This window comes from Schistocerca piceifrons, chromosome 2, assembly GCF_021461385.2.
Source record: "Schistocerca piceifrons isolate TAMUIC-IGC-003096 chromosome 2, iqSchPice1.1, whole genome shotgun sequence".
Classification (NCBI taxonomy): Eukaryota; Metazoa; Arthropoda; class Insecta; order Orthoptera; family Acrididae; genus Schistocerca; species Schistocerca piceifrons.
Genome location: NC_060139.1, coordinates 342,589,587 through 342,611,793, shown reverse-complemented (window position 1 = coordinate 342,611,793; position 22,207 = coordinate 342,589,587). Strand labels below are relative to the sequence as shown.

The 22,207-nt window shown below is 41.6% G+C and overlaps 1 protein-coding gene across 3 annotated transcripts in view; it reads left to right on the top strand.

The window, feature by feature from the left end:
- LOC124776759 (vacuolar protein sorting-associated protein 11 homolog) overlaps positions 1–22,207 on the top strand; it is a 195,780-nt gene that overhangs the window by 47,169 nt on the left and 126,404 nt on the right. For all 3 annotated transcript variants that reach the window (XM_047251896.1, XM_047251895.1, XM_047251894.1), the window contains exon 4: positions 9,400–9,598. In XM_047251896.1, the coding sequence (XP_047107852.1) occupies positions 9,400–9,598 (199 nt within the window). The remainder of the gene's footprint in view (positions 1–9,399; positions 9,599–22,207) is intronic.

The window sequence follows — 22,207 nt, the reverse complement described above, 5'->3', positions numbered from 1 at the left end:
GACAGCCCGGTTGGCTGGCTAGTGGGGTAAGGATATCATGTAGAACAAAGTGGGAATTATATCAAAATGTTAGAAGTAGTCACAATCAAGCTACAGTAGCCCATTACAAACAGTATTGTAAGATGCTTAAAAATGTTATTAGCACGGCAAAAAGTATGTGGTATGCAAATAGAATAGATAATTCACAGGATAAAATTAAAACCATATGGTCAGTTGTGAAGGAAGTGTCTGGTCAGCAGCACAAGGTTGATGATATAAAGTCAGTTCGCAGTAATAATATTTCTGCTACTGATAAATCAGATATATGTACAGTATTTAACAACAATTTTCTGAGCATTGCTGGTGAATTAAATAAAAATTTAGTTTCTACAGGGAATCATACAAATTTCTTAGCAAATGCCTTTCCGAGATTGACGTCTGAAATACTCCTCTGTGATACAGACAAGAGGGAGATTGAGTCAATAATTAAATCACTGAAGACCAAGGACTCTCATGGTTATGATGGAGTGTCTAGTAGAATATTAAAGTACTGTGCTGCACATGTTAGCCCTGTATTTAGCCACATTTGTAATTTTTCCTTTAGGAATGGTCAGTTTCCTGAGCGATTAAAGTACTCAGTAGTAAAGCCGCTTTATAAAAAGAGAGAAATGGATAACGTAGATAATTTTAGGCCTATTTCTATGCCATCAGTGTTTGCAAAAGTTATCGAATAGGCTGTGTATGTAAGGTTAATTGATCATTTTGCATCACAAGATTTGCTATCAAATGTACAGTTCGGCTTTAGAAGTCGTTTGACAACTGAAAATGCTATATTCTCTTTTCTCTGTGAGGTCTGGATGGGCTAAACAAAAAGTTTCGAACGCTTGGTGTATTTTTTGATTTAACAAAGGCATTTGACTGTGTTGGTCTCACAATATTGTTCCAGAAGTTGGACCATTATGGAATAAGGGGAGTAGCTCACAATTGGTTCACCTCTTACTTTAGCAACAGGCAGCAAAAAGTCATTATTCACAATGTTGATAACGGCTGTGATGTGGGATCTGAGTGGGGTACTGTCAAGTGGGGGGGGGGGGGGGGGGGCAGGGATCAGTGTTGGGGCCGCTCCTGTTCCTTATTTATATAAATGATATGCCCTCTAGTATTATGGGTAACTCTAAAATATTTCTGTTTGCTGATGACACTAGCTTGGTAGTAAAGGATGTTGTGTGCAACATTGACCCGGTTTCAAATAGTGCAGTACATGACCTCAGTTCATGGCTTGTAGAAAATAAACTAACGTTAAATCACAGTAAGACTCAGTTTTTACAGTTTCTAACACATAATTCAACAAAACCTGACGTTTTAATCTCACAGAACGGGCATATGATTAGTGAAACTGAACAGTTCAAATTCCTAGGTGTTCAGATAGATAGTAAGCTGTCGTGGAAAGCCCACATTCAGGATCTTGTTCAAAGACTTAATACTGCCATTTTCACTATTCGAACGGTATCGAAAGTGAGTGATACTTCGACACGTAAATTAGTCTACTTTGCTTATTCTCATTCACTTATGTCATATGGTATTATGTTTTGGGGTAACTCTTCCCATTCTAGAAGGATATTTTAGGCTCAGAAACGGGCGGTTCGGGCAATAAGTGGTGTGAGTTCACGAACCTCTTGTCGACCTCTGTTCACGAGTCTGGGTATTTTGACGTTGGCCTCTCAATATGTATATTCCTTATTGTCGTTTCTTGTTACCAATGTTAGTTTATTTCCAACAATAAGCAGCTTTCACTCAGTTAATACTCGGCAGAAATCAAACCTCCATTTGGATCGGACTTCCTTAACTCTTGTGCAAAAAGGTGTGCAGTATACTGCTGCATCCATTTTCAATAAGCTGCCACTCGAATTCAAAAATCTTAGTAGTAATCCACGCGCTTTCAAATTGAAACTGAAGAGTTTCCTCATGGGTCACTCCTTCTATTCTGTCGAGGAGTTCCTTGAAAAATTAAGCTGATTCTCATTGTATTGCTGATAGCGTTTGCTTAAACTTATGGACTGATTTTCTTTCAGGTTCATGAACTTTTTTTTAATCTGTTATTACTTTTATGTTGTAAGTTCACGTACTGACACGTTCCATGACCTTGGAGATTTGCTCCTCAAATTGGAACTTGACATGTAAATAAATAAATAAAATAAAAAACAGAATGTACCGGATTCACACAGCTTTGTAGCAAGACTGTAGTGTAACAGACAGATTCACATGTAGTACTACATGATACATTTCATTACTAAACATCACAATAGTTTATAATTTTGTTACAATAACATTTTTTAAAGGTTCATGTCTTGTACTTATCATTTTGAAATAACATTAGGAATTATAATTGATCTGCAGTAGAAAGTACTTAAACAGGTTTCTGTAAAAAGATGAAATCAATTTTTCATTTATTTAGTCATCAGTCTTCTGCCTAGGTTGACACAGCCTACCATGAATTCCTCTCCTGCACTAATCGCTTCATCTCAGAGTAGCGCTTGAAACCAATGTCCTCAGTTATTTGCTGGGTGTATTGGAATCTCTGTCCTATCATCCTGTCCCTTCTCCTTGTCACTGTTTTCCACATATTCCTTTCCTGTCTGATTCTGCACTTGAGCTCCTTATTCCTTACCTTATCAGTCCACCTAATTTTCAACATTTATCTGTAGCACCACATCTAAAATGCTTCGATTCTCTTCTGTTCCAGTTTTCCCACAGTCCATGTCTCACTACCATGCAATGCTGTGCTCTGAACATACATTGTCAGAAATTTCTTCCTCAAATTAAGGTCTTTTCCTGATACTGGTAGACACTTCTCTTGGGCAGGAATTGCTTTTGTCTTTCTTTTGTTTACTCGAAGTCAATATTCTGTACTCACTAGACGTTTCATTCCATTCAGCAGATTATGTAATTCTTCTTCACTTTCACTCAGGATAGCAATGTCATCAGTGAATTGTGTCACTGATATCCTTTCACCTTGAATTTTAATTCCACTCCTGAACCTTTCTTTTATTTCCATCATTGCTTCCTTGGTGTACAGATTGAACAGTAGTGGCAAAAGACTACATTCGTGTCATACACCCTTTTTAATCCGAGCACTTCATTCGTGCTCACCCACTCTTAGCTCTTGTTCATATTGTATATTACCCGTCTCTGCCTACAGCTTACCTCTGCTTTTCTCAGAATTTCGAACATCTTGCACCATTTTACTTTGTCAAATGCTTTATTCAGGTCTACAAATCCTATGAATGTATCTTGCTTCCATTATCAACCACAATGTCAGAATTGCCTGTCTGGTGCCTTTACATTTTCTAAAGCCAAACTGATCATCATCTAACACATCCTTAGTTTTCCTTTCCATTTTTCTGTATATTATTCTTATGAGCAACTTGATGCATAAGCTGTTAAGCTGGTTGTGCGATAATTCTTGCACTTGTCAGCTTTTGTTGTTTTCGAAAAGTCAGATGGTATGTCACCAGTCTCATACATTCTACATAGTCATTTTGTTGTTACTTACTCGAATGATTTTAGGAATTCCAGGGGAATGTTATATATCCCATCTGCCTTATTTGGTCTTAAGTCCTCCAAAGCTCACTTAAATTTTAATTCTAATACTGGATCTCCTAACTCTTCTAAATTGACCCCTGTGTCTTCTTCTCACACATCAGGCAAATCTTCCCCCTCATATAGGTCTTAAATGTACTCTTTCCACCTATACACTCTCTCCTCTGCATTTAACAGTGGAATTCCCATTACACTCTTAATGTTACCACCCTTGCTTTTAATTTCACTGAAGGTCATTTTGACTTTCCTATATGCTGAGTCCTTCCCACAGTCTTATCTATCTTTTTCAAATTCTTCACATTTCTCGTGCAGCCATTTCCCCTTAGCTTCCCTGCACTTCCTATTTATTTCATTCCTCAGCAACTTATATTCCTGAATTTCCCATAATGTTTTTGTACTTCCTTCTTTGATCAATAAATTGAAGAATTTATTCTGTTACTCATGGTTTCTTCACAGTTACCTTCTCTGTACCCATGTTTTTCTTTCCAACTTCTGCGATTATCCTTTTTAGAAGTGTCCATACCTCTTCAATGGTACTGCCTGCTGAGCTGTTCCTTATTGCTGTGTCTATAGTCTTAGAGAACTCCAGTCATATCTCGTCATTCCGTTGTACTTCCACAACCCGCTTCTTTGCATATTGATTCTTCCTGACTATTCTCTTACTTCAGTCTACTCTTCAGTGCTACTATATTGTGCTCTGAGTCTATGTCTGCTCCTGGGCATGCCTTACAATCCAGTATTTGATTTCAGAATCTCTCCTTGACCACGATGTAATCTAATTGAATTTAAGTGGTGGCAAGTTTTGAACCCGGGACTGAAGACGTTTTGATTACGAATAAAAGATGCTACCCCTAGACCATGGGTGTGATACACAATTTTCATGTTACTAGACTTCAGTATAATTTGGAACTTTGTTTCATGTATAGAATGATAAAGATTTGGCATTAGTTATGATTATTGTGCAGAGTTGAAATACTTAATTTAATTTTAATGAAAATTAGGTAATTATAAGAAAACTCATAACATTATTCTGAACAATCAGTATGGTTTTAGTAAGGGTAGAAGTGCTGTGATGCTATTAACAAACTAATTTATTGTCAAAAGGATTTGTTTTATGTAATTGTCATAAAAAGCTTTGCAATTCATAAAGCAGTTGATTGAAAACCTTTTAATTTTCTGTTGACTCTGATGTCACATGTTAAATTATCTGTATTAATCTTTCTTCATTATGCTTAACATGAAACAGTTGTGATATTGCTGAAAATGTGATGCAGTCTCAAGATTTTAAATAAGGGTCGTGTTAGGCCAAAACAGTTTGTGGGTTGTTAGTGGTTATGAGGGAGTGATTCTCAGTTGCGGATGTTGAAAGGATGGAACCCACGTCTGGCCATTGAGATTTAGGTTTTCCATGAGTTCCCTAAATTGGGTCAGGTAAATGCCAGAATGTTTCCTTTGAAAGGGTACGTCAGATTTCCATCCCCATCCTTCCGTAATCAGAGCTTGTGCTCTGCCTCTAATGACCTCGTTTTTGACAGGATGTTAGACACTAATCTCCTCCTCTTTGAAAGTGGAAGACCTATAAATAAATGAAGAATGTTGTGAAATTTTGTTGTAAGAAGATTATTTAAAAGGCAACATTCTCACTACCATGTGAGACTGCAGAATGTTACAAGAAAAACATCTCAGGTCATCTGCAGTGAACGAGAATCAAGGATACTCGCAATTCGGCAATTTTAGTATTAGTATGTTAATTAATTTTAGTATTAATTAATTAATTTTAGTATGAGGATAAGTCAATTATTATCCACAAAGTAGTTATAAAATTTTATTGTAATCAAATAGGAAACTTACAAGAACATCATTTTTTGACATAGTCCCCTTGCGTTTCAATGCACTTGGTCCATCGCTGTACAAGCTTCGTGATGCCCTCATAAAAGAAGGCTCTTGGTTGAGCTGTGAGTGAGGAATGCACTGCTTCTTTCACTGCTTCGTCCAAGGCAAATTGACAGCCCCTTAATGCCTGTTTGAGTGGACCAAACAAATGATAGTCAGAAGGGGCAAGATCAGGACTATGTGGAGGATGATCCAGTACTTCAAATTTGAGTTTCTGGAGCGTTTCAGCAGTGTGGGCAGCAGTATGCGGACAGGCATTATTGTGCAACACCTTTTGACAGCAATCCTAGGCATTTGCTTCGAATTGCAGGCTTTAGCCTGGCAGTAAGGATCTCACTGTAATGTACACCGTTTATTGTTGTGCCCTTTTCCCCAAAATGTTCCAGTACTGGACCTTGTGCGTCTCAAAAAACTGTAAGTATCAGTTTTTTTGCGGACAGTCGGATCTTGAACTTTTTCTTGCACAGCGAATTTGGGTGTTTCCATTCCATACTCTGCTGTTTACTCTCTGGCTTGTAATGATGGATCCATGTTTCGTCCCCAGTAACGATCCTGTATAAGAAGTTGTCCCCTTCTTTACCATAGTGATCCAAATGTTTTTTGCTGATGTCCAAGTGTGTTTGTTTATGTAACTGTGTGAGTTGTTTTGGGACCCATGTTGCACAAAGTTTATGAAATCCAAGTCTGTTGTGGATGATTTCGTAGGCAGAACCATGACTAATTTGCAGATGATGTGTCACTTCGTCACTATTTAATCATTTGTCTAAGAGAATCATTTCATGTGAACGCTTAATGGTTTCTTCATTTGTGGCGGTAAACGGACGTCCAGCTCCTCCACCGTGCGTAACGCTTGTGTGACCATTTTGGAATTTTTCAATCCATTTGTAGACACTCCGTTGTGGCAAAACACTGTTCCCGTACTGTACCAAAAGTCTTCAATGAATTTTGGCCCCTGATATGCCTTCCGACCACAAAAAATGTATCACTGAACGGTGCTCTTCTTTGGTGCAAATAGACAGCGGAGCAGCCGTGATTAACAGCATGGCAGTGATAACGAAACTAACCTAGCAGCTTGAAAATTGCAAAGATATAACAACAAATAAACAAAGCATGTGTCATCAATGTAAAATGACAGTATTATCAAAATAAATAAAAATATAACTAAATTGTGGATAATAATTGACTTACCCTCATATTAATATGTTAATTTTCTGCTCTCAAACTTTTTCGTATCACTTCCAAGTATATTAATAGAATTAGAGTACAGTGGAATTTGTGAGCTGAAATTTACAGGTAATTCACATAATATATGCAAGCAGGAACATTTCAAGGTACTTGATTATTTTGGTGATTCTATTGTTAATAGCAGCATGGTACTGTACGTCTCCTTTTCCTAAATCTGTGTTATTCAGAATAATGTTATGAGTGTTGTTATACTCATCTAATTTATTACACATTGTTTACTGAAATATTTCAGAAAAAATTGATAATATTGTTACTGGGCAGAAATTTCCTATCTCACCAGCTGCCCCTTTTGTGGAGAGGTCCAGCTTCTGCATATTTGTCTGCTGGGAGAGCAGCTCTCATCAAATAATTATTTTATTATTTGTCAGTGTTGGAGTGCAATATTATGACAACCTGCCATTATTTATTTTTGTTGGAACTTCATCTCAGCCCACATATTTAAAATTTTCAAGATGGGATACCGGTACATGAATAAATTTAAGTTCTACTAACCTGTGTTGCACTATGTGGGTCAATCCATATGAAGTGGTTCAATAAAAATTAAATTGGTTGCTTAACCATTTTTAAATATTTTAATTTTTTTATATGTGGTTATCCTATAATTGAGAAGTTCAAAACAGTTTTTAAAAAAAATTTTACATTTCACCTTTGCTGAATGGCGGCCATTTTCGTTTGTAAGCGCGCGGCGATGTTTCAGTTAGCAAAAATATGAGTATCTCTGCACTGGGTTAAGCTACAACATTGCAATTGACATGATTGTTTTTAGAAAAGTGTCTTCTACAACATTGTCTATTGCACAAAATACCCTAAATTCAAAAATTACCTCCAAAGTTTGGTATCCAAATTTTCAGAAATTCACGTTTTAGGCCCAAAAATAACAAACAAGGAGTGATTTATGAGAGTCTATTTTTTTCCTATACTTAGATATCATACACTACTACCCTCGTATAGAGCAAGAACACTTACAAATTTTTCCTTAAATTTTTATGAATTTTTGAAATTTGAAAATTTTCATTTTTTGCAAAGTTTGGGATTAGTTATCTCAGGTGGGACTGAATATAAAAATATGATTTTTGCACAGGTTGTACATCTATATGATAGCAATGTACTGTAAAAATTTCAACATTGATATGTGACTGTGAACAAAGATATGAATTTTTGAAAATGAGGAGATAATTCACATTACTCTGCAACTGATCTTATGGCTGTTGCCTATTCATGTGTGATATTGGCAGGATATAATCAATTATTATTGAAGTAAGATACTGAATTATATACAAAAAGTGGAAACATCACTGAAATTAACATGTTGCAATTTAGGTTATGAGTAGATAAGTCATCTGTTTTATTTGAAATTATAATTTGTCTTGAATCATTCACAGATCTGTCTGAAGTTTGTAACAGTTTGCCATTCAGTTCCCAATTTAGGGTTTAAATAGGAATTTTTCTCACCACCTACTTCACTGTTGACAATCCACCACACAGATTTTGATTTGTTTATGCCATTTGAGATGAATTTACATTTACCATTTATTTGCATGTTTAACAACACTGTCAGATATTTTCCTGCATTTGTTTACATACTTGAGAAGCTCTGCGTCATGGTTGTTCTTTACTTCCATGTGCAATTTTCTTTCGAATGTTAGAAATCTTGATGCCTGTAGTTATACAAAAGTTTGTTGTACTTAGTTTGTCAACTACTTTGATGAAAGGGAAACATCTCATGAATCTTGATACAAAAGCATTGTAATTAGTGTTTACTGAATGTTGATTGCTGAATAATTGGGAAGTTTCATTCTGTTTTGAGACAAATATATTCACGTTTAGGTGTTTTAATGGCTCAAATGGCTCTGAGCACTATGGGACTTAACATCTGAAGTCATCAGTCCCCTAGAACTTAGGACTACTTAAACCTAACTAACCTAAGGGCATCACACACATCCATGCCCGAGGCAGGATTCGAACCTGCGACCGTAGCGGTCACACAGTTCCAGACTGAAGCGCCTAGAACCGCTTGGCCACACCGACCGGCAGGTGATTTAATGTCTTGACCATTTTCACTGTCTAGATTTTATATAATTTGTCACTGAGAAAAAATGGCTGAATGTTCATATATTCACCAATCTAAAATTAACTTTTCTGTAGCAGCATAATTAAAACTACGTAGAATATTACCTGTTGCAGTAGATGCTGTTATCATGGTATATGCACTAAAGTTTAGTATTAGGCTAGTTGTAGATAATGAGGCCTTCAGGAAAATGCCAAATTTGTTATCAGCTCTTATACCTTCGTAGAAGTAAGCACAAATAATGACATCTTTATGCAGGGTTTCTGTCTGCGAGCTACTCAGCAAGGTTCCAGATTAGTGTGGAAATGTGCATGTGACTGAATAGCAGGGGTACAATGTATGCTAATAATTAGCATATGATATATGCTAATAATTAATAGGTCATATTCCAAAAGTTCTTTGCAGCAGCATTCAGGTTATAATTCCTCATTTAGGCAGTTAAAAGTTTTAATATTTATCATCTAATTTTTCTCAGGTTTGTTCTCAATGATGGTCTGACATCAGCTGTAATTATCACATTTTACATTGTCAAAAATGAAAGGTGCAAATGTGTTTTTCCCAGCAACATGGTGAAGTAGATTACTCTGTTATGTTGCTGACTGATTACTTTTCAGAGTGATGAGCCCGGCATTAATCCAGTGATCAAAGTATGGAATTTGGACAAAACAGACAAGCAGGGCCATCCAACATGTGTGCGAATTTCTCGTGCAATACCAAACAACAAGCCAGAAAATGTTACTGCACTGTGTGTTCATGAAAATTTGAATTTGATGGCTGTTGGCTTCAATGATGGATCTGTAATACTTTACAGAGGTAAATACTGTGAGATATATTTTTTCTTATAATAAGGAAACAATGAGTATGTGACTAGAGAAAATTTAAGTATGGTTAGAGAATATTGTGTGATTATTCTAGTTTATTATCTTTTGCCACAGACATTCTATAAATAATTGGCAAGTTTTTTTTTATTATTATTTTTTTATTACTTTTCCTCCAGCTGTAACTTTTTCTGCCAAAACACAGTCATCATCTTGAGCTTTCCTTATCATTAAATTTCAAGTAGCACTATATCTTATCTGGTGTTAATTCTGAAATGTTATATTTTCATTATTAACTGTCTGTGTTGTTTCATCTCTTGAACATAAGGCAAGCAATAATACAATTAAAACTATTAACTAATGTCAGGACTGAGTATAGTCACGAAATACTTTATACAGCAGGACAGCGATGTGCTATTCAGAATCATACACATTGTATGATACACTATAGTATAATTATTGCAGAGTGGTTACAGGTAGTAACAGAGTTCATCTGATAACAGTGAGCCTCGATCATGCTGTGAAAGACAATTGGGATTAAACAGATCAAGTGATAAGTCTTCTAGGTCTGTCACCCACTTTCCTGTCTGGTGGTAATAGCACATACCTCCTTCTTTCATATGCACTTCATCATCGGACTGATTGACAGTACATTACAACATTACAACCATATTTTCCACATTCATTGTCAATATGCTTAATAATTTGTGTTGGGACTGTCGTAGATCATCCTGACTCCACAATTGCTCCAATATCACTCTCTCTGGGCAACTCGCTGTAATTCGCCAATTTACACCACTGTCTCACATGCTTCTGAGTACTAACAAATTATTGTGTGTGGACACCAGCAAACACAATGCCTGTACTCTTTTATATTTATTATTACTCATTGATTTATAGCTACAGAATTATGCATCTGTCTATAATAACAATAGTCACTTTCAGGTCATGTTATCATGTTTATACAGGCCATAGTTTAACACCTATATGTTAATTATATTCAGTATCACTTGCATCAATAGGTCATAACTTTAAAAAATTCTAAGTGTCAGATCAAGTGTGCACGGCATCCAGCCAGTCACATTTGACAAACCAGTTTATTGCTTCTACTTGACAGCTGCTCAGTTGGTACATTTGAAATCATTCTAGTGGGAAATTTCTATCGATAGAACTATGAGTACTGAAGTGTTCCATGTTGTGTATGCCAGTTAGATTGTAAAAAAGTTTTCAGCCACATTTGTTTATTGATTCTTGTGTTTGCCTTAATTTGTATGGCAATCCACTGGCAGAATGCCATCACCAGTGCAGCTTCTTCTATACTAGCTGAAATGTCATTCTAGAAAAAACAGTTTCTATGAAATGTTGTCCACTTGCTCTTCTTAAGTGATGTCTATTGCATCTTGTGTTTACATTTCAGAACACTTCAAGTACAGATCATTTACAGTCTTTTATGTGGACTAAGATTGTCTTTACACATCCACCAATACACTTGTAGATCTAGTTACTGGATGTGGACTTCATTTTATTGTGATGTTATCATTATTGTCACGATCTTCTAGATAAGCGAGTGTCAGTTGTCGTTAACTACCAGTCGTGTATGTAGTGAAGTTTGTAAGCCTTGTGATTGAGAACAGGTCACTGTGGAATACACAAGGGACATCACTACCTCAACTTACAAAGGAAACTATAGTTGCAGAGGACATGAATGTAGAAGCTAAGTGGAAATGCTAATAATAACTAGCAAGAAACTTAATACTGTGTGATCAGATTTGTTGGATTTGTAATGTGCAGTGTACATTGTGTAAGACTGTTTCAAAAATTCTAGGAACTGTATTTGAAAACAAATTTGAGAACAACCTAAATATATGCTAAAATCCCATATTGACTAGGTCTGCTAGATCACCTTAGTGCAGCGTGGTGGCAGAAACAGTACAGATCTTGGAAAAAGCACACATTGTAATATCTTTTTATTGAGTCTTCTGCTCTTTTTATATGTCAGTGACAGATTGCAAGCAGTCCATTAAGTAAGACTGTTTAAAAAATTCTAGAAACAGTATTTAAAATAAGAATTGAGAAGAATATCTTGAACCATACATTCACCTTATAAAACTAGTTTGCTCTAAAGTACTCAAATTGCTTTCATTCATGCATTTCCCCTGCACAAAAGAATGTCATGGAATCATATTGGATGGAATACGCGGCATGACACCACAGTTCTCACTGACGCATATCTTCAACTGTATTTATTGGCATGTAAATCCAGCTGTATGGAGTGTAACCACGTGTGGAAGTGAAACATGGATGATAAATAGTTTAGACAAGAAGAGAATAGAAGTTTTCGAAATGTGGTGCTACAGAAGAATGCTGAAGATTAGATGGGTAGATCACATAACTAATGGGGAGGTATTGAATAGAATTGGAGAGAAGAGAAATTTGTGGCACAAGTTGACTAGAAGAAGGAATCGCTTGGTAGGGCATATTCTGAGGCATCAAGGGATCACCAATTTAGTATTGGTGGGCAGCGTGGAGGGTAAAAATCACAGAGGGAGACCACGAGATGAATACACTGAACAGATTCAGAAGGATGTAGGTTGCATTAGGTACTGGGAGATGAAGAACCTTGCACAGGATAGAGTAGCATGTAGAGCTGCATCAAACCAGTCTCTGGACTGAAGACCACAACAACAACAACAACAAATCCAGCTGCCGATTCTTCCCCCTCTTTCTCAATTTTGACGTTGTGTAACCAGCATATACATTCATGCATAATGTCAACATTATCAGGCTCATCAATTTCAACGCTTTTTTTTGCAGCAGTTACCATTTACTGGTAATTATTCCAGACACATTCTATCACTTGTTGAGTCTTTGAGTCTTGGAAAGACACCTGTTGGAAGTAGTTTGTGTTGGTCCAAGTGGGAGTGGTCTTATCAGGTAAGTCTTCAATTCAGTTGCCTCACGACTGACTGGTCTCCAGCTGTGTTGTATGGGAGTCCGCTGCAGTGAATGACCTTCATCAGTTGGCCATAGTCTTACAGCCATAAGGACAACCTGTTAGATGAATATGGCCCCAGTGGACATAGAGGCTAAGAACACTGGGCATTTCACAGCCCAGAAATTCTGGGTCGACAAAGAAAATCTCACCAAATTCAGTGACTTTTTAGAATCAGTGCTGTTAGAATAGAATATGCGAGTGAAAGGCGAGAAGATATCTATCATTGGTGAGACTTGCTCTCGATAACCATCTTCCTGCTCGAGTTGTTTGTACTAAACTGCAAAGGCACACTGTTTGTGTGACACATAAGGAAAGGACTCAAGCTTAAAAGCGACTTCTGTAGTGGATTTCTAACAGGATCTGCTGTCCGTATGGCAGACTCTGGCTATATAAACAGAGAAGCATTTTTTGCGTGGGTGAACTAATATATATATATATATATATATATTTTTTTTTTGGGGGGGGGGGGGGGGATTAAAGCCAATGGGACCTGGAGTTAATAGCCACACTGATGCAATATTGATCATTGTTCTTGATTGTCATATTGAACATGAGTTGTGACTCAATGCCTTTCAACTCCAACCTTATGACAAGGCAGTTTTCAAGCCCATGAACACATTCTATTAGCAGTGTGCCATCAGTGAGTGTTCAGCCATCCACACTAGCTGTCAGTGAAAATGCACTTTGGGTCTCACTTGAAAGAAGGCTGGAGATATTATGCTACAGTCCTAAATGCTATAGGAGTTTCCAGAGGGACAGGAATCTTCCCTTGAGATTGACTGGCAATTTTTTGAGTGAAGTTGATTTCTGGAACAGCAGTAATGACTAACTTCATCAGCCAACTATAGAAGGTGAAAATAGAGAGGAGTCACATGCAGTAAGAAGCATACGGGTACTGTTGCCTAAGAACATGAACTGACGCGGGGCAGAAATATTTGCAGTTCATAAAAGAATACAAAACATTGAGATTGAGAAAGGATTGTCTTTTTCTCCTAAGCCTTCTGAAGTGAAAAAAAGCCTTGATTGAACAAATCTGGATCCAGATGTGTGTGGATTTTGTGGCAGGTCCTCCATTGAACACAATAGCAGTCGATTTTGGGTATGGATTATATGTAAAAAATTTGATACATGGTACCATGAATACGGACAGGAAAAAAAAAACTTAGTTTTTGTTAAATATGCTTAATATTCACTTCATCACAAGCAGGAGACTCTTGATAGTCACTTTACCCAGTGGTTTGGGATGATGTGGATGATGCAATACTAAAGTTGGAGTCCCCAACAATGGCGGCTGAATTTAGGATCGTTTTGCACACCTACGCCACACATTCTCAGACATCCAATGAGCGTTCAGTAGTGTTCTGAGTGCTGTGTTGGGAATGTGTTTGTATTAAACATGATAGAGTGTTATTTACTCAATTTTTATTCAATTTGTTGTGAGTCATCATGGCTGATGGTGCTGGTAAGCAACAAATTCTATGCAAGCGAGACACTTAATTTGTATAAAGCACAAAGCACATGTCTGTGCATACCACAACTCTCACCTGGAATCGACAACAATGAAGTCCCTGTCCGTTTCTTGACCTGCACGAACCACCATCTTTTGTGGAGCCGATTAGTCGGAGGCAACTTTAGTGTATGGAGTATAGACTGGGATGTCTATAGAGCTGCTGTGGGGGGTGTTTACAAACAAACAGTCATGTAAAATACTTTTGAAGGCATTTTCTGAAGACTGGCTTGAGCAGCTAGCTTGGTAGACCTCCTGCAATGGAAATATCTTGGATCTTGTAGCTACAAGTAGACCGGACCTTATCAACAGTGTCAGTATAGAAATGGGAATTTGCAGTCATGATGTCATAATCAGTCAAGAGAGCTAGAAGAGTGTTTCTGCTAGGTAGAGCAGATAAGCAGTTGTTAGCATCTCACATAGTGAGCTGGGTGTAGATGGGTGTAGAAGAATTATGGGTAAAGTTTAAGCAGATTGTAAATTGTGGTCTGGAGAGTTATGTGCCTAGTAAGTGGATAAAGGATGGAAAAACCCGCAATGGTTTAATAACGAAATTTAGAAGATGCTGAGGAAGCAGAGGCTGTTGCACTCTTGATTTGAAAGAGAACACACAAATGATGGTAAGCAAAGGTTAGTAAGATTCGTGCATCTGTGAAAAGATCTATGCATGAAGCATACAACTACCACTGTCACACCTTAGCAAACCCCACAGGGGGTCCACAACTCTTTTGTGGACACGTGCGTAGCGAGCACGGGACCCCGAGCTAATGTGGCCTTCCTTCTTTTCCGGGCTGCATACCCCCCCTCTCCGTATCCTTCCCCATCCCCCATCTTCGCCCCCCCCCCCTCACCTCTGGATCTTTCCTTCCCTTTCTCCCCCTATGGGAGTATGGTTTGTGCCTACGTCCGGAGATGGACGCTTGTAAATGTACCGCACTCTTCGCCTTCCTTGCTTGTATGTCTTCATCTTTCTTCGTCCTTCTCTTTTCCTTACCTCTTCTCTTTACCTCTTCTCTTTACCCTTTTCTCCGCTGCGGCGTTTGAGACCTCTCTTCTTTCCTTTCCCTGTCTCTTTCTTCCTCCCTGTGCGTGTCTGAAGGCCGACCCACGCACTTCCATGCGTAGCCGGTGACGGGGTAACGCGTAATTCCCCGCCCCGGGTAGACAGGTAGGACACGTACGTACCCCCTGGTAACGGCCAGGCCCAGGGAGGGGTGATTACCCGAGCTGATACCTTCCGAAGGTGCCTATTGGTCCCTCCGTCCGTTTGTCGGGAGGTGTGACCTGAGGTGTGAACAATCACCTAAGGCGGGTGTGCCCTCGGTGAGGGCCCCCACAAGGAAGGAGCGCGCCATCGGAGACGCCGGTAATCATGGGGGATTCTTCCGCAATGGTTTCCTCACCTTCCACTATGTCTGCTCATAAACGTAAGTTCACTGAGTCTCAACCACAGACGGTTCTTCCATCGTTGCCACAGTTCCTTGTTGTTTCTCGGTCTGACGAAGGTCACGACTTTTCCACGGTCAACCCTTTCATTATTCAGAAAGGTGTCGACGCAATTGCGGATCCTGTAAAGTCTTGTTCCAGATTACGGAATGGCACCCTGTTGTTGGAAACACACAGTGCCCTCCAGGCTCAAAAATTGCTGCGTACTTCTCTGCTCCACACCTTCCCTGTCCGGGTGGAACCGCACCGTACCTTAAATTCCTCGCGTGGAGTCGTTTATACACGCTCCCTCGATGGATTGTCTGACGAAGAAATTCAGCACTACCCGTCTGACCAGGGCGTCACAGCTGTTCATCGGGTTATGAAAAGGGTTGATTTGAACATCATTCCAACCCGCACTGTCTTCTTGACATTTGACAAAGTTCAACTCCCATCAAAAATCAAAGCAGGCTATGATATAATTTCCGTTCGCCCTTATGTCCCAAACCCTACGCGTTGCTATCGATGTCAGCGGTTCAATCACACCAGCCAGTCCTGTTCCAATCCGGCCAAATGTGTTACGTGTGGCAAGGATGCCCATGAGGGTGCTTGTCCACCTCCATCCCCTCGCTGCATCAACTGTATGGGTGACCACGCTGCTTCCTCTCGAGATTGCCCCATTTTTAAGGACGAAAAACTCATCCAGGAAATAAGAGTGAAGGAAAAGGTGTCGACCTTTGCTGCTCGAAAGTTACTCGCCAGTCGACAGCCCACTGTGCCTCAGAAAGGAAAATACAGCATTGTCCTTGCTTCTCCTCGGCCAACAAAGGAGGCGGCCACGCAGACTTGCGACCTCACCTTTAGTACCACGGTCGTCAGATCGGCCAGCGCAAAGATCGCCCGTTCAACCTCACCACTTTCGCCTGCCCACTCAATGGCTCACCCTTCGTCGGGTTCTGCTAAATCTCGAGCCCAAAAGTCAGACTCCAAGTCTTCGAAAAAAGAGCATTCTCGTGAAGAGTTTTTACGTACCGCAACTTCACAACCATCGGTTCCTCCTTCATCTAAACATTATACTTCCAAGAAGGCTACGAAGAAACACAGTTCCTCTCCTTCTCCGCCAAGGCGTGTCCCATCTACAGCACCACCTGGCGGAAATCGCCCTCGGCCGTCTTCTGTGTCGCCAAGGCGCATTGCTGGTGGCCGGTCAACTGGCCGATCGTTGGTGGCTGGAGCTGCTCCTGACCAACCTATGGACCAGGATCTTCTGCCTTCGACTGAATGCCATTCCATGCTGTCGGTCGCAAGCTCTGAGCAGTCGTTGAGTTGACAGCACCCTTGGTCACGTTCCTCCATTTTCTGTTCACCCTATGTCCATTATCCACTGGAATATCCGCGGCATTCGAGCCAATCGGGATGAATTGTCGATCCTCTCACGATCCTACTCGCCGGTCATCTTCTGTCTTCAGGAAACAAAGCTGCGTCCCCATGACCGCTCTGTTCTCCCTCATTTTCAGTCCATCCGATATGACCTCCCCTCTGTTGAAGGCACTCCAGCCCATGGAGGACTCATGATTCTGCTCCACGATACTCTCCATTATCACCAAATCCCCTTAAACAGTTCCTTCCAAGCTGTCGCCGTCCGTCTTTCCCTTTCTGGATACACGTTCTCTCTTTGTACGGTATACATTCCATCGTCCACACCAATGGCACGAGCTGATCTCCTTCATCTTCTTGGTCAGCTTCCACCCCCCTATTTGCTGGTTGGGGACTTCAATGCCCACCACCCGCTTTGGGGATCTCCACATCCTTGTCCACGTGGCTCACTATTGCTAGACGTACCGAGCGAGGTGGCGCAGTGGTTAGCACACTGGACTCGCATTCGGGAGGACGACGGTTCAATCCCGTCTCCGGCCATCCTGATTTAGGTTTTCCGTGATTTCCCTAAATCGCTTCAGGCAAATGCCGGGATGGTTCCTTTGAAAGGGCACGGCCGATTTCCTTCCCCATCCTACCCTCACCCGAGCTTGCGCTCCGTCTCTAATGACCTCGTTGTCGACGGGACGTTAAACACTAATCTCCTCCTCCTCCTCACTATTGCTAGACGTCTTCCACCAAGCGGATCTAGTCTGCCTCAACACTGGGGTCCCCACATTTTTGTCTGCCTCCACGACAAATTTATCTCATTTGGACCTTGCGGTCGGTACTGTTCCGCTAGCTCGGCGCTTCGAATGGTTCGCCCTTGATGATACACACTCGAGTGACCACTTTCCATGTGTTCTTAGACTGCAGCCTCAACTGCCATATATGCGCTCGCGACGCTGGAAGTTTGCCCAAGCCGACTGGACACTTTTTTCGTCTCTAGCGACATTCGATGACCGTCGCTTTCCCAGCATCGACGATGAGGTCACACATATTACCGACGTTATTCTCACAGCTGCGGAACGTTCAATACCACGCACCTCCGAATTGCCCCGGCGCCCTCCAGTTCCTTGGTGGAACAAGGCATGCCGTGACGCAATACGTGAGCGGCGACGTGCTCTTCGCATTTTCCGTCACCATCCAACTTTGGCAAACTGTATCCGATATAAGCAGCTCCGTGCGCGATGCCGTCGCGTCATCCGAAGGCAAGCTGGAAATTCCTTATTAGCTCATTTAACACCTTCACTCCCTCCTCGGAAGTTTGGAGTCGGCTTCGACGGTTCTCAGGCGCGCCTAGTTTCTCCCCGGTCTCTGGGCTCACTGTCGCGCATGATACCTTAGTGGACCCCGTCGTAATTTCTAACTCATTGGGTCAGCACTTTGCTGAGATTTCGAGCTCTTCAAATTACCCGCCAGCGTTTCTCCCGAAGAAACGTGCAGCGGAAGTGCGACATCTTGCTTTCTCCTCTCAAAATCACGAAAGCTACAATACTGTTTTCTCCATGCGGGAACTCCAACATGCCCTCTCTTCTTCTCGCTCCTCCGCCCCAGGACCGGATGGTATCCATGTCCAAATGTTGTTGCATTTATCAACCCATAGCCTGCGTTACCTCCTTCGCCTTTACAATCGAATTTGGACCGACAGTACCTTTCCCAGGCGATGGCGGGAAGCTATTGTCGTTCCCGTTCCGAAACCTGGAAAGGACAAACATCTCCCCTCTAGCTATCGCCCCATTTCTCTCACGAGTAGTGTCTGTAAGGTTTTGGAGCGTATGGTGAATTACCGTTTAGCTTGGTGGCTGGAATCCCGCAGTCTTTTAACACCAGCCCAATGCGGATTCCGAAAGCATCGTTCTGCCGTTGACCATCTTGTTGCTCTCTCCACTTATATCATGAACAATTTTCTCCGGAAACGCCAAACGGTAGCAATATTTTTTGATCTGGAGAGAGCATACGATACCTGTTGGAGGACAGGCATCCTCCGCACACTGTTCTCTTGGGGCTTTCGAGGGCGGCTGCCCCTTTTTCTTCGCGAATTTATGGCAGAGCGCACATTTAGGGTGCGGGTGAACACTACTCTCTCCCGTACTTTCTCCCAAGAAAACGGGGTACCCCAGGGCTCCGTGCTGAGTGTTGTACTGTTTGCCATCGCCATTAATCCAATTATGGATTGTCTCCTTCCTGATGTCTTGGGCTCCCTCTTTGTGGACGATTTTGCGATCTACTACAGCTCTTAACAGACCAGCCTGCTTGAAAGACGTCTTCAAGGATGTCTCGATCGCCTCCACTCGTGGAGCATCGAAACCGGCTTCCGTTTCTCACCCAGTAAGACCGTCTGTGTTAATTTTTGGCGACGTAAGGAGTTTCTTCCGCCCTCCTTACATCTAGGTCCTGTCAACCTTCCGTTTTCCGACGTCGCTAAATTCTTGGGTCTTATGTTTGACAGAAAACTGTGCTGGTCCTCCCACGTTTCCTATCTTTCGGCTCGCTGTCTGCGTTCCCTTAACACCCTCCGTGTCCTGAATGGTACCTCCTGGGGAGCGGACCGAGTGGTCCTTCTCCGCCTCTATCGCGCCTTAGTGCGCTCGAAATTGGATTATGGAAGCATAGTCTACTCCTCTGCTCGGCCGCCTATTCTTCGGCGTCTCGACTCTATCCACCACCGTGGATTACATTTAGTGTCTGGAGCTTTTTACACCAGCCCTGTGGAAAGCCTTTATGCTGAGACTGCTGAACCTCCGCTGTCCAATCGGCGGGCAGTCCTTCTGAGTCGTTATGCTAGCCATCTGTCTTCCATGCCTGCTAATCCAGCCCATGACCTTTTTTTCGACGCCTCCTTTGATGTCGGGTATGCGGGCCGCTCCTCCTCCCTACTACCCCCGGGAGTCCGCTTCCGTCAACTGCTCCATTCTCTTTCCTTCCGCTTTCCTAAAACCTTCTTGACAACTTGGGGTACAGCACCGCCTTGGCTCCGTCCCCGGATCGACTTGCTCAGAGACCTATGTCAATTTCCCAAGGATGGTACCCCTACACTTGTGTACCGTCGGGCATTTGCTGCTCTGTGTGCACAAATGACGGAAGCCACATTTATTTACACCGACGGCTCGAAAACATCGTTAGGTGTAGGGAGTGCCTATATTGTTGGCGACACCCCAAATCACTTTCGGCTTCCCGACCAGTGTTCGGTTTATACTGCGGAGCTTTACGCTGTTCTCCAGGCTGTCCACTACATCCGCCGCCATCAGCGGATACAGTACGTAATCTGCTCAGATTCTCTCAGCTCTCTCCTAAGTCTCCAAGCTCTTTACCCTGTGCACCCTCTGGTCCACCGGATTCAGGACTGTCTGCGCTTGCTCCACCTGGGGGGCGTCTCAGTGGCGTTCCTCTGGCTCCCGGGACACTCTGGTATCTGTGGGAATGAGGCGGCCGATATAGCGGCCAAGGCTGCAGTCTCTCTTCCTCGGCCAGCTATTCAGTCGCTTCCCTTCACCGATCTACGGAGCGGTTTATTTCGCAAAGTTGCTCAATTATGGCATGCGCATTGGTCAACACTTCCCCATAATAAATTGCGGGAAGCGAAAGCCCTTCCTTGCGCTTGGACCTCTTCCTCCCGAACGCGTCGTCGGGAGGAGGTAATTTTAGCTAGACTCCGGATAGGGCACTGTCTTTGTAGCCATCAACATCTTTTAAGCGGTGATCCTCCCCCACTCTGTCCCCACTGCTCTCAGCTGTGGACGGTCAGACACCTTTTAATTGAATGCCCCTATTTTAATCCGTTACGCTCCCGTCTACAGCTATCGCCTGATCTATCGTTGATTTTAGCAGATGACACGCGCTCAGCTGACCGCGTTCTACAGTTTATTAGTGACAGTGAAATGACGTCAGTCATTTGATTTTTTTTTTTCTGGGGACAACCAACCCCTTTCTATAGTGGATTTTTAAGCATTCCTTCTGCCTTTAGTTTCTCAAATTTTATGACTTTGTTCCCCTTGCTGCTGATTTTAAATTTCGTTTTTTCCTGTTTCCTACGTCACGGGCTGGGCGCTAATGACCATAGAAGTTTTGCGCCCTAAAACCACGACAGACTCCCATTGGACGACATTGTAATAAGCATCCCTGGCGTAGAGAAACAACTGAAAGATGGTAGGTCTGAATGGAATCCCAGTTAGGTTTTACAAAGAGTACTCTATGGCATTGGCCCCTTACCAAACCTGCATTTATTATGAGTGTTTTGCCCAGCACAAAATCCCAAGTGACTGGAAAAAAGTGCAGGTAATTCCAGTATATAAGAAAGGACCTGTAAAATTACAGACCAATATCCTTAATTTTGGTTTGGTGCAGAATCCTTGAACATATTCTCAGTTCAAATATATTAAACTTTCTTGAGACTGAATAGCTTATTTCTGAGAATCATCATGGCTTTAGAAACGTGTGCAGAACTCAGCTTGCCCTTTTCTCATATGATATACTGCGAACTACGGATGAAGGGCAGCAGGCAGATTCCATATTTTGACATGGTGCTCCATTGCAGGCTGTTAACGTAGGTTCAAGCTTATGGAATAAATTCACAGGTATGTGAGTGGTTCCAAGACTTCGTAAGTAATAGAAGCCGGTCACGGTGGCTGAACGGTTCTAGGTGCATCAGTCCGGAACCACGCGACTGCTACGGTCGCAGGTTCGAATCCTGCCTTGGGCATGGATGTGTGTGATGTCCTTAGGTTAGTTAGGTTTAAGTAGTTCTAAGTTCTAGGGGACTGATGACCTCAGATGTTAAATCCCATAGTGCTCAGAGCCATTTGAACCATTTGAAGTAACACAACCCAGTATGTTTTCCTTGATGACGAGTGTTCATCAGAGACAAGGGTATCGTCAGGAGTGCCACAGGGGAGTGTGATAAGACTTTGTTATTCTCTATATACATAAATGATTTGGCAGACATGTGTGCAGCAATCTGTGGTTGTTTGCTACTGATACTGTGGAGTACGGTAAGGTGTTGAAGTTATGTGTGTGTAAGAAGATACAAGACAACTTAGACAAAATTTCTAGTTGGTGTGATGAATGTCAGCTAGCTGTAAATGTGGAAAAATATGAGCTAATGCAGATTAGTAGGAAGAACAAACCTGTAATGTTCGGATCGGTGTTACTAGTGTCCTGCTTGATGCAGTTAAATTATTTAAATATCTGGGTGTAATGTTGCTAAGCGATATGAAATGGAACGAGGATATGAGAACTGTGACAAGGAATGTGAATGGTCA